Source organism: Colletotrichum phormii, assembly GCF_030913505.1.
Source record: "Colletotrichum phormii strain CBS 102054 chromosome Unknown BDP81scaffold_4, whole genome shotgun sequence".
NCBI classification, from domain to species: domain Eukaryota; kingdom Fungi; phylum Ascomycota; class Sordariomycetes; order Glomerellales; family Glomerellaceae; genus Colletotrichum; species Colletotrichum phormii.
Window position 1 is genome coordinate 2,147,782 of NW_026851446.1, and position 12,300 is coordinate 2,160,081.

The 12,300-nt window shown below is 53.5% G+C and overlaps 3 protein-coding genes across 3 annotated transcripts; all 3 read right to left on the reverse strand.

Moving 5' to 3' along the window:
- Positions 1 to 420: 420 nt before the first annotated feature.
- On the reverse strand, positions 421 to 2,339 carry BDP81DRAFT_469367 (uncharacterized protein). Its single transcript, XM_060594522.1, has 3 exons — positions 2,202 to 2,339; positions 837 to 2,120; positions 421 to 769 (listed from the first exon to the last, which is right to left on the reverse strand). The coding sequence occupies exons 1-3, from the start codon at positions 2,223 to 2,225 to the stop codon at positions 644 to 646; spliced, it is 1,434 nt and encodes a 477-aa protein (XP_060449251.1). The 5' UTR covers positions 2,226 to 2,339; the 3' UTR covers positions 421 to 643.
- A 139-nt stretch (positions 2,340 to 2,478) lies between these two features.
- On the reverse strand, positions 2,479 to 3,566 carry BDP81DRAFT_420455 (Metallo-dependent phosphatase-like protein). Its single transcript, XM_060589851.1, has one exon. The coding sequence runs from the start codon at positions 3,435 to 3,437 to the stop codon at positions 2,727 to 2,729; it is 711 nt and encodes a 236-aa protein (XP_060449252.1). The 5' UTR covers positions 3,438 to 3,566; the 3' UTR covers positions 2,479 to 2,726.
- A 481-nt stretch (positions 3,567 to 4,047) lies between these two features.
- Positions 4,048 to 9,988, reverse strand: BDP81DRAFT_446906 (SNF2 family domain-containing protein; the record flags this gene model as incomplete). The annotated part of the gene is made up of 3 exons (XM_060592117.1): positions 4,048 to 9,697; positions 9,882 to 9,899; positions 9,978 to 9,988. The coding sequence occupies 3 exons, from the start codon at positions 9,986 to 9,988 to the stop codon at positions 4,048 to 4,050; spliced, it is 5,679 nt and encodes a 1,892-aa protein (XP_060449253.1).
- Between the last annotated feature and the right edge of the window lie 2,312 nt (positions 9,989 to 12,300).

The window sequence follows — 12,300 nt, forward strand, 5'->3', positions numbered from 1 at the left end:
GTCTACGGATACCTACCTAGCTCTTTCTACTCTCCAGGTCCAGAAAGGTCCAGGCGCAGGATAGGAAACTTGCTTGTCGTGCGCACAAGCCGTTTCCTTTGCCTCCGCGCGGACTCTGTGTTCGTCACATTTTCTCCCTCTCTCTTACCTCCCAAGAACCCAATACCATCGGTACGGTAAGGATAGTGGGGGAGGGACCGTCACCCGAAAAAAATGCTGTCAACCTAAGCCACGCCGAGCGCAAAAACCACGTCCGCCGCCGCAGCACATCAGCATGTCGTTCGTCTCAGCCCATTTGTTGGACCCGAACCGTGGACGAAATTCGCCAATGCCGTTAATGCCATTGTCAAGACCTCCTCCGTCACGCGTGTCCCCCGGACAAGGGCGCAGCCGCAGTTCATGCAATGCTCAAGTTGTGTTCAATGCTCAGAATGTTGATGTATTATGTCTCTGAATCTTTCTAATCTGCTTACTCAGTGACTACTGGACCAGACAGACCATCCTCCCGTGTTCATGAGTTTGTTCATCATAATGCCTTTGCGCCAGCCAACACTTCTTCTCTTGCGGAGTCTGCGCAATGTGCTCTGACCCTGCCCCATGTTCCGGCTCTAGTCGACGTACGAATGCTTCCTTTCCCCCTCATTTATTCAGGGTCCGGCGCGAATCCGGACTCGGAACCGGCCTGCGCCGCCTCCATGTCCTTGAGCGCCTTCTGGCCCTCTTCCGTCGTGGCGTCGATAATCTGCTCCTCCAGACTCAAGATGCCGGCCTGTAGGTCATGATGTTGTTAGTGAACCGGCTCATCAGACATCTGCACAGAAGAAGGGACTACTCACGTCTCCAAGCTTGCCGACGATATCCTCAGCCTCTTCGACCTTCATCTTGCCCAACACCTTGTTGACCTCATCCAGACTGCCACTCTCCAGAGCCTTCCGGAAATCCGCGCTGAATGTCTCAAAAATATCCCGACCCTCCTTCACGGCGGGGTCCTCGCTGTCCTTGGGCGGGATCGTAATCTTGATCTCCGTGCCGGGCTCCACCGCGTGCAGCTGGATCTGCTCCACGCCCTCGGGCTCGCTGGCGCGCTCCCTGACAATCTCCCGCGCCCGGTTTCTGATCTTGCCGTAAGTGTCCTGCACGTCCTTGAAGAACACCTCCTGCGCCTGGTGGCCCTTGGTCGTGATGCGCTTGAAGAACATGCCCACGCCGTCCTTGCCCAGCGCTCTGCAGTACTGCAACAGCAGCGCCTGGTGTACGCACTGCCGGCAAAAGTCGTCCTTGCTCTCGAGAGCGGCGTCAAAGGCGAGGACAAGAAGGCCGTCCGTCTCCCGCTCCGTCAGGATCTGCGGGTTCTTGGAAAGGTACTGCGCGCTGGATGTGTAATCTTCGGCCTTGATCTGCGCAAACTTCTTGGCGGCGGGCGATGCCTCAATCTCCTCATCGTCGTCGTACGATTGGGTCGACTTGGCCGGAAGGGACTGTGTCATGTCAAAATTGGGGTTCAGGAGCTCCGGCTTGCGCTGCTCCTCCTTCTTCTCCGTGTCCTTGGACTTGTTGACGTGCGAGCTGTCGAAGCCGGTGTGGATGCCCTCGCTCGTGATCTTGCGTCCCTCCTCCTTCTCCAGCTCGGCCAGCTTGGCAAACAGCTCCTTTTGCAGATTCTGCACCTTCGTCAGGTGGCCCTCGACACCCTCGAGCATAGCCTTGTAGCGGTTCTCGGGCTTCTTCTCGTCCAGTTCCTTGTTGACCTGGTCCAGCAGCACGGCCATCATCTTGGAGAAGCTAGGCAGCGGCTCCGAGTCGGCGTGGATTCCCTCGGGGCGCGGAGGCGGCTGGTCGTCTTCGGGCTTGCCGGCGGATTCCATGACGGCCTGGAAGGCGACCTCACCTGGGTTGCGGGTCTCGGCCTCGGAGGCATGGGACTTGAGGGCGTCCAAGAGGTTGGAGATGCGCTTCATCAGGCCATCGTTGATGATGCGCTCGTACTTGAGCGTCTCGATCTGGTGCTTGCGCTGCAGTCGCTCCTGGTGGATTTGGTTCTGCTTCGCTCGAATGAAGGAGCGCTTATCGACGTTGGGATGGACCTCGACGTCCGAGTCGTCGCTGAGCTCCAGCGCGTCCTGACGTATTTACATGTTAGCCACTGCGGTCGGCGTCCCTAGGACCGTGGATGGGGAGGGAATGGAGGATATGAAACGCACCCATTTGCTGTAGTCGACGGGCATCTTAACGGGTGCTTCAACAATATGATGCAGATGGGTGATTGCCTCCAGTTGATGTGGGCTTCGATTGTTGACTTTGAAAGCGATGTTGTTGAGTGGAATGTTCTGGATTTTGATTGACAATGGCTGCTGGTTGGCAGGAGCTTGGTGCAGAGCCAGTACGGTGCCACTTGTGCATCACAGGTGCGGGGGCATTACCCCGCCGCTGTATTGCTATCCCGGTAGCTGAGCTCAGCTATGAGATCAGCAACGACATCCCTCTCACCTTTCACTTTGACTCTTTGTCTTCACTTGTCACACAGCCCGGCTGAAATTACCGTACATAGTGAATCAACTCTCCCAAGTTGCAAGCTGATAAGTAACTAGTGTTACGCAGATTCTCTTTCTCAGTTTCTGAGCAGTAGTTTGCAAGGTGGCTACTGAAAAGACAAAGTCTTTGTAGGATCAAACCCCTCCTTCACAACTCTCCCAAACCCAATATATCCCCTCTGATTGCTCACAATCCTAACACCCTTCACCACCATATCCGTAGACAAATGCGTATGCGCCAAACACCCAGCAACGTACCCGACTGAACTCAAGTTCCTCCAACGCATCCGTCGCAAAAGCCGAAGACCACGGGCTACCCGTAAACCTCGGCTCCGAAGTCCCCTCCAACAAAGGCCCATGGTGAGTCGCAATAACAACCTTTCTCCCACGCGCCACCGCTTCCTGCAACTCTGTCTTCAACCAAGCCAAGTCCGCTCTGTGAGCTGCGCAGTGTACTTCAATGCTCCACCCCTTGATGTGCTGGAAATCCTTGACTCTACCCACGACCGCAGCCCTCGCCTCCTCCGGGACCATCGTCCACAATGTGCATCCCAGGATGCTGACATCGGAACCAGGGATATCGAATCTACGTTGGTGGAGTATATGTAGCCTCCCCTCCAGCGATGGCTCTGCTTCAAGCTTTGCTACCTCTGCGAGTGTTTTGTCGTACGTGAGACCGTGAAACTCGTGGTTGCCTAGTACAAGTAAGACACTCTCGTACCGATCCGTCTGATGGCAGATGAACCCGAGGTAACTGTCGTAGTCGGATAGACTACCCACATCGCCAGAGAGTAGGAGATAAGGTGCCGTGGCGGGAAAGTCAAATATTGAGTAGTCTCTGCTAGCTTCGAGATGCAGATCTGAGAGGAATTGCACAAGGCCCGTCGATGCCCTCTTTGCGGCCATGAGCCCAGCGGCTTCTTTTGGGCGAAGAGGTGTGAGGAAGGTCTTGTAATGGCACTTGTGTTAATCCGTTCTGCTGCTTAGCCACAATCAAACTGTTGATGTGGAGGCCAGAGTAGCCTATCACAAACCTCTCAAATCACGATTGCTAGTGTACTGTGTATTATCTAATCAGAATGTTTTCATTGTTGACCTTTGAAGGAACAAAGTTGACTGGTTTTATTGCAGTCTTTGGGGCCTTCATGATAATAAAGAATGTTGAACAGAGAAGTCACACGTATAGATCAGTAGTGTCAATCACCACACGAGACGGGTTCAGATGCAGTGAAAAGTAGGGCAATGAATGGCCAAAGTGATTTAAACGCTCAGCTGTTTTCTTTCACCCAACCTGCGTCGTTTGAGTCGTAAATTGCTAGTATCATATGGTACAGGTGTTTTCCGCGCACACGTTTCGTTATGAGTACACTAATGCGTGAGAGGTCTCAAGCCTCCCTATCGAAAAGGCATCCAAGTCGCTCTTGTCTAAACCAGATGCCAGGCTAAACTCCATACACAAGGCTCTCAACGGCCTCCCTCCAACATCCTACTGATACGACCGTGGTCGGGGGTATTATTACTGCATGGTCTTCAAGAAACCATCCAGATCGAAACTCTCCTCATACTGGCGATTGTCCCAAAGATCACCCAAATCGTCAAGCCAAGCCTTCTTGCCCGGTTGCTTGCCCGTGACGACGTCTCCCGTTTCGATATCCACCATATCTTCCTCTCTACCCTCCATCGTGTTTTGCGGCTTGTCTGATATGAGACTGGGACCTGTGTCCCCGAGATTGAAGAGATCCAGAATTTGGTCTGTATCCATCGTGGCCAAGCCGGCGTTCTGTTGATTGACCACGGTTGAAGCTACATCGATCTTGAAGCGTTGCAAGCTCAGAATCTTCTCTTCCAGAGTGCCTCTGGTCACCAAGCGGTATACGTTGACAACCTTCTTCTGACCAATCCGATGAGCTCGATCCATGGCCTGCATATCCTTCTGCGGATTCCAGTCGTGTTCGACGAAGATGACCGTATCGGCACCCGTCAAGTTGAGTCCCAAACCTCCGACACTGGTAGTCAGAAGCAAGACATCGTACGACGGGTCGCTATTGAATTTATTGACGATGTCCTGTCGCTTGTTGGCTTCGACCCCACCATCTAGACGAAGGTGAGTGACGCCTGGCAGCATAGTCTTGAGAACCGTATTCTGAACCATGTCCAGCATCTCCTTCATTTGGCAGAAGATGAGGGCGCGATGAGGCTTGATTGGCTGATACAGAGGATCGTTCGACTCAGCTTCTTCCACACCAATGCCGCAGTCGACCAGTAGGTCTCGCAAAGCGGTCAATTTGGGTGCATGAACCGGATCCTCGAGACTGGTGCCTTGCTTGCTAAGGATGCGTTGGGTCTCTTCGTACATGCCGTGTCCGGGCTTCATGACCATGGCTGGAGAGTTGCAGAGCTTTCGCATGTACTGCAGGGCCTGGAAAATGTGCGACTTGGCGTCCTTGTCTTCGCGGCCGGCCTCTTCTTGCAGCTTCTTGCCTTGCTTTCTGGTAAAGTCATCGAATAGCTTCTTCTGGAGGTCGCTCAAGTCGCAGTAGTAGTTCTGCAAGATCTTGGGTGGCAGATCATCCAGTACCTCCTCCTTGAGACGTCGCAAAAGGAATGGCAGGACTTGCTTGTGGAGAGCCTCGATGGCGAGAGCACCTGCTTCTTGTTCTTTAGAAGACGCCTTGCTGAAGCGACTTGCGGCAATGGGCTTTGCAAACCGGTCCAGGAACACCTTCTCCGCACCAAGGAAGCCGGGCATCAAGAAGTCGAACAAGGACCAGAGCTCCAACACATTGTTTTGGATGGGTGTTCCGGTCAGAATTAGCCGATGGTTGCTGGCCAGCTTCTTGACGGAAATAGTGATCTTGGCCTTCGGGTTCTTGATCAAATGTCCCTCGTCCAAGATGACGTAGTTCCAATTGTATTTTGCAAGAACGTCGGCGTCGTTTCGGCAAACATCGTAGCTGGTAACGACGATATCGGTCTTGTCCAGGTTGTCCTTCATACTCTTTCTCTCGGCTGGCGGGCCAACATAAGCAGTGACGCTCAGGAAGGGCGCGTAAGTCTTGATCTCTTGCTGCCAATGGCCGGACAACGTAGGAGGGCAGACAACCAGAGATGGAAGACGGCGCACGTCGGGTGCACCCGTCTTCGCAAATTCTTCGGCGCGCTGGTGATGGTCGCTGGCAACCATGCAAATGGTTTGTAAGGTCTTTCCGAGACCCATGTCGTCGCAAAGAATGCCGTGCAAGTGGTACTTGTTGAGGAAGTGAAGCCAATTGACACCATCTTGCTGGTAAGAACGAAGTTCAGCCTTGATAGCGACAGGGATCTGGAACGATTCCACTTTCTTGGGATCCAGCAGTTGGGAAATGAAGGTTCGTTCGCGATCTCTACCCTTGAGTAGCTCTTCAGACAGACCTGGGGGGTCTGGAATGCCTGCCTCCAGGGGCACGAGCTTGACCAATGTTGCAAAAGAGGTTGTCGCAATTAGGCGAATCTCGTTATCTGAGTCGCTCATGCGGCCCAAAACGGGGACAATGAGGAAGATGACGTAGGGAAGAATGGCATCACCCATCACGGCAATCAAGTGGTAAATGGCTTCGATCGCACCTTGACGGAAGTTGAGGTCGATAGGGTTGCTGATGGATGGCAAGACGTTTTCGACAAGAGCTGTCATACCCTCGACAGTGATAACGCTACAAATTGTAGCCATGCATTTCGCTGCCATGTAGCGGAAGACGGAGAGCTCGGAATGGAGGGCCTTGATTACCAACGGCACCTTCTCCATGATAAATGGATGCATGGCCTTGTCAAGAGTTGGCATGAGCGTCCGAATCAGGGACAAGGCGTCAACGATTTCTTGGCCAAAGGTATTCTCGGGGTCCTTGGCCTCAGCCGGCAATGCGCCAGAGAATGCCTTGACAAGAGGGTCCTCCATGAATACCCTGATAGTAGGTACGGCCGTGAGCAGCTCGGCGCCGTAAGTCTTGGAAAGAATCTCCAGCGCCTCTTTAGCGCCGCGACGAGTGATGCGAGCAGCCTTGACTTCTTTTGCCCACTTGGCAGCGTCCGCATGATCGACTCGATCTTCTTCTTTCTGCATTGAAAGCACGCAATCCGTCTTGGTTGCGTGGACAGGAAACTCTGGAGTCTCGGCGACCTCCACACAGGAGAACTTGATCAGGTTGGAAACAACCTTGTCGGCTGGTCCGCGACGACCCATCTCGTTGAACACTTGCACAAGTCTTGCAATGGTCGCCGACGCCCGGCTCTGGAGCACCTGGTTTTCTTCTGTCTTGATGCTGTCCATGATGCCCTTGATCAGTGGGCTGGGCTTCTTGGGCAGGGCCTTGATCGCAACCAAGGCGCAAGCTGCACCTGCTTTGATGCGAACATCCCGTGAGTCCTTGGCGGCCTTGGCGTCAGTAATCGCAGAAATGGCCACTTCCCTGGCCTCGCTGAGCATCTGGCTAGCAACCAGACGCTGTCCTGGAGACATGGCCTTCTTGAGCTTGTCGAAATCCTCTCCAACGACCTTGTCTGCAACGACAATGGAGAAGGCACCTGGACCTGCTTGCTCGTCACCCTGAACAAGAACAGCCAGTGTCGGAAGCCGGCCACTAGACACTTTGCCGTGATCGCGGAACATGTTGAGAAGTTGTTGACACTGGGACCGCACCCGATGCATGAAGCTGACGAGGTCGCCGTAGTGAGTAGGACGTTCAGTCTCAATGATCTTCTGTAGAGGCGCTGCGTATCTCTGTGCTCCTTCGGCTGGGCCGTTGGTAGCATACTCATCAATGACCATACATGCTGAGAGCTGTGTGGATGAAGCCCGGTCGGAGATACCGGCGAGAAGTAGCTGGTCGTACTCGGCAAGGCTAGCAATAGGAATGAAAGACATGATCAGGCCCATGGCTTTGGCGGCTGATACTCTCGATCGAATCAGAGTATCCATGCCGACGAGGTCCACATCTCCCTGGATCATGTGCCCGTCAACGTCGTGGGTATGAGAGGTTACTGGAACGTCATCCGTCTTAGCAGATTTGCGACGACGCTTGTTTGCTCTCTCGGGCCCGTCGGGGGAAGAGGCCTTCCGGGCAGGTGTGACGGCGACAGGTGCATACGTGCCGCCCGATGGCTTTTGGAATAGGTGGGCGGGCATGGGTAAGGGATGCCGGGACACACCAATCGGTTGTAGTGTAAGTCTCATCAGAGGCTCGACGTGCGCAGCGAACTCGTCGGCAAGAATCTCGGGCGTCTGTGCAAGTGAGCGAACCAGTGCTGTCCAAACGTCCAAAGACATCGCCAGTGTTTCTCTGTCCCTCTCAACCAAGACGTTCTGGAAGATCAGTCGTAGAATTCTTCCGTTGAGCCAGCCTCGGGAGTTCTCAGCTCCCAGATTCGCGAATGTCATCAAAGCCTTCAGCACCGCTAAGCGGACGGAAGTGATGGTGTGTCGTAGGAAGGGGTATAGGCGCGGCACCAGCAAGGTGAATGAACGCTCCTCATCTTGCGCGGCGGACGTCTCCATGGCCTGCAGAACTTCGGGGTAGCTGCAGAGCGTGGCGAGTAGATCCATGATCTTACCAGTGCTGGCACTGAGGTCGTCACCAAGATCGGCCAAACTGCCCCACATGATGTTGATGAGGCTGTCAATGGATCCAGGTCGTAATGTGACGAACTCCTTGGTCATGGGAAGCAAGGTCGCGGCGCTCACTGCTCTGACATCATCGTCATGTTCCTCCAGACCCTTCATGACTAGGCGGACAACGCCATCGATCATCTCACTGTCCTCCAGCAAAAGGTCCTTCCTAACCGCAACGACGTATCTCAGTCCAACCATGCCACCGTGGCAAACAGACCACTGAAGCATATCGAGCTGGAGATCATCCTGCATGACCATCTGATAGAGAATCTTGTAGATGCCGTGAACAGATTCTGCCGGGATATGGCGAAGGACCGATCCGAGAGATTGGCCGATGGTTTCGCGGATCGGAGCGACTGAGGTATCGGAACTGTAGTCGGTGAATCTGTCCAGCATTAGGACGCAGCAAAGTCTGCATGCCAGATCGTCCAACCAAGACTGGTTCAAGCGGTCATTCTCAGCCCGTGACTTTGAACGAACTCTGCCAGCTCCACCTCCATGCACACGGATCAACTCCCGAATGCCCATCGCAGCCCCGTGGCGAGTCTCCCAGGAAGGGTCAAAAAGATCGACCTTGAGGAAATCGCAAAGTCTGTCGTAGGGCCACTCAGCGCCCTCCATTGTCTCGTCAACCTCGATTTCGGACTTGATCGGTATCACTTGTCCCTTGAACTCGCTGACAACCTTTGATTCCTCATCGACGTCTGCTGGTCTGTCCAAGTTGAAGTAGTCATTGACCTTCCCATTCTTCTGCTTTGTGTCGGCGTCTGCTGCTGGTGTTTCGTCGAAACCTTCGGACCCTGCTGTCGTCGTCCTTCTCATGGTCAAATCCCCAAACCCCCCTTTCCCTTGAGCAGCCTTCTGCAACTCTCTCTTGCGCTTCCTCTTGAGAACGTTGAGTTGCCTAGAGCTCAGGCCTGCTTCTTCTGCTGGCTGGCTTTGACCGTGGGAAGTGGCACTCTCCTTGTTGCCATTGTGGCCATTTGCTGACTCCTGCGGAGTAAGAGGACTATGTTCCTTTTCGACGACGACTGGCATCTCGGCATCGTCAAAGACCCTGCCCAAGAGGCCAAGTCGTCCATTGAGAGTCTTCTTTTGGTGTGCTAGCCGTGCCGGGGGGTCCAATGATGCCAGAGCATACTCGATATTGCCGCCTCTCAGAAGTTGGCGACCAAATTTGATGATGTGCTCTACGTTAAGCGACCCCAATCTGAGAAGCTCGCTGGAAGAGAAAGAAGCAACGTCCTTTTCCTCCTCCTTTTTCACGTGGCCATTCTCTTCTGGCTCATCCTTCGTGACTGGTGCAAAGTCCTCATCCTCATTAGGGTCGTACAGGGGTGCATTCTCGGTGATCTTGCCTATCGCCTTGGCTGCTGTAGAGCGTGTCTCCCAGTCCTTATGCCGGAGGTAAGGCACAACTCTGGATAAAAGGTTGAAAAGCTCATCAGGATGCTGCTTTTGCCAGTCGGCAAGTTGGTTGACAGCGGTGTCACGGATTAAACGGGTGCTGCCCGTTTCGAGAATCCTGCGCGAAGCACTTAGTAATCGGTTCACCATGCAATGATACAAAGTCTCGGCTGCGACTGAGTATCAAGCTCGCCCAGCATGGGCATCCCCAGAGCTGAGCTGAGCCGGATTCAGAAGAGGCAAACAACGAGGGTCGTGTTGTGTTGCCAAGATCAAAAGGGATGTCAGGTGGTAATACTCACGTGACCAATCTGTCAAGTCTGTTGAAGCAAGGTTAGTGCTAGTTCAAAGTTGATCGGATCTGAGTGATCACAAAGGTTGCCAGGAAGGAACCTTACCTCGACGCCATTTTGAATTAAGATGTATTTGATGAGAGTTTCATCATCAGACTGAACTTCTGTGAGAGGTGTTAATCATGAGTTCCAAAAGGACGAGGTGAGTCCAGAAGCTGTTTGGTGAAGGAAAGATGACAACATAAATGCTTGGAAATGCATGGATGAGGCAGGAGGTAGGGAAGAGGGATGCTGGAGTTTAAACACGCGGTACATGCCACCTTCCCGTGCCCAAACAGAGATGATGCAGTCTGGGGTCGAGACTGAATCATGGCAGCTGGTGGAGTAACATGTAAGGTACGATGAGGTGATCTCGATAGTGAAGTGAAGGGCAGGTAGAGCGATAGAGGACGCGCCGGACCGAGACGGCCAATGGCATGTTGGGATTGAGAGAAAGTGGTGCAAGGTTTGGGGTGGATATGAGCATAACGGGGAAATGAAGGAAACGCGGACTCGATGAAGGTAATACGTACCGAAATTGAGAAAGCGGGTAACGACGATGGGGCCGGATGCAAATCGCGATCCTGTCCACTGCGGATCAAGCCGAGTCTTAATCAAAGGATGCGACTACCATGCATGCATCAGAAGTAGGACGATGCAGGTGAAATCGCCGCGTCGAGTCGGAGCTTGTTGCAAGTTGTGCAAGATGATGGACGGAATGCGAGAAAAGTTGCGTAAACACGTAGAATCTCGGTGCAAGGCGTTATGCGTAGGCGCGTCGTGAATAGTTGTGGTGTGTGTGCGCCGAGTTGTCGCAAAAGCTGCTGGTGCAAGGAATAAGCGTCAAGTCGTGAGAAGAAGAAAAAGGCGCCTATTAAAAGGTGAGGTGAGGCTCGAAAAACGGGAGGGATGACGCCTTAAAGTGGGAAGGAAGAGACGCGCATATGTAGACATGGGCCACCTTCAAGTATTGAGATTGGGGGAAAGGCAGACGCAGTGCCAGCCAGGTGCGAGGCGGGAATGCAGTGCAGTGCGTGAAGGCGCGCGTGGTTGTGGATGGGGGGATGGTGCCTGCCTGAGGTACGGATACCAGATCCAACCTAATGGGACTGGACGGGGCGGGATAAGAAGGAACGAATACACTTACTTTTGTGGTGAGAGGCTTTTGCCCAGGTGGTTTGGGGCCTTGGGTGCTGCTGTTGGTGCCTGTGGTGCTGACCAACCTAAGAGAAACGAGCCAATGAGATGCGAGTATTGAAGGGGTCGCGTCAAAAGGGCAGCACCTCGACGTCGCTCTGGAAGGGAATTTTTGGGGTGGAGGGGCCCGGACAGTCTTAAAGGTATGCCTGCAGTACTTTTATAATTACCCGTGGGCCCGTGAGAGAAAAAAAAGGAAGGAAAGCCAGCCGTTCCTTCACGCAGCGACGGCGTCTCGCTTAATCTCCTTAGCGTCATCTAGTCACCTAGTCCACCTCCACTCCCCAGCAAACAATAAACCCTGTTCTGTCACTCTGGAACCTGTCGTCGTCGTCGTCTTCTCCGGCCGCCTTTTTTTTTCTACCATGTCATCGTCCCTTTTCGTCTACTTCTCCCTTTCGATATTCCACGTCTGTTATCACCCTGGCTAGCACTCTTAACCTCTTAGAGGGTCACGATCTCATCTCGCGACGACCTCCATTCCATCGTGAACCCCCGAACAATTTTACAAGAAACCTCGGACGGCGGTGTCACCGAAGCATTGCGGCTTTTGCAAACCAATATATGCATTTCAACGCCACGAGCCAGCGACGCCATCTACGGTCTTCATCAGGCGCATCTCTGACTGGGGCAGATGGGGAAAAAAACTTTACTCGACCTCGTCATTGAAGACTAACCAACCCTGAAGAGTGCATCCGCAAGGAGACAGGAACAGACTCGCTGACCACACCACACCATACACATACATACATATGGCGTCGCGAACCCGCGGAACTCTTCCACCTTTTGAGTTTTCTCTCCGTCTCTGACAGACTGGCATTCATCCCCACGCGCAACGTTCCGCTCGGCACTTTTCAGAACGGCGTCTCATCCTCTGCAATGGCATCATCAAATTACAGTGAGAGTTAGTCACTCAGTGAACAGGCACACAAGCTTCCACGTTCGCATGCGCCATTCAACTTTCTCAGTTCTCTCCCTTGCGTGAGAAGGCCGGCGGGCCTACCTTGTCTTGTGTTGTCCCTTTCCAAGACTTGCAAGAATTGACGGCAGATCTTTAGCGGTTTCTCTTGGACACCTGCCACCACCGTTGCACCTTGCCACCGACTGACTGGGCGTGGCTTTTTCCCCAAACCGAAACACCAAATTGCCATGTTGCCGTGGTATGGGCTGCTCTTCAGCAACACGCCAAACT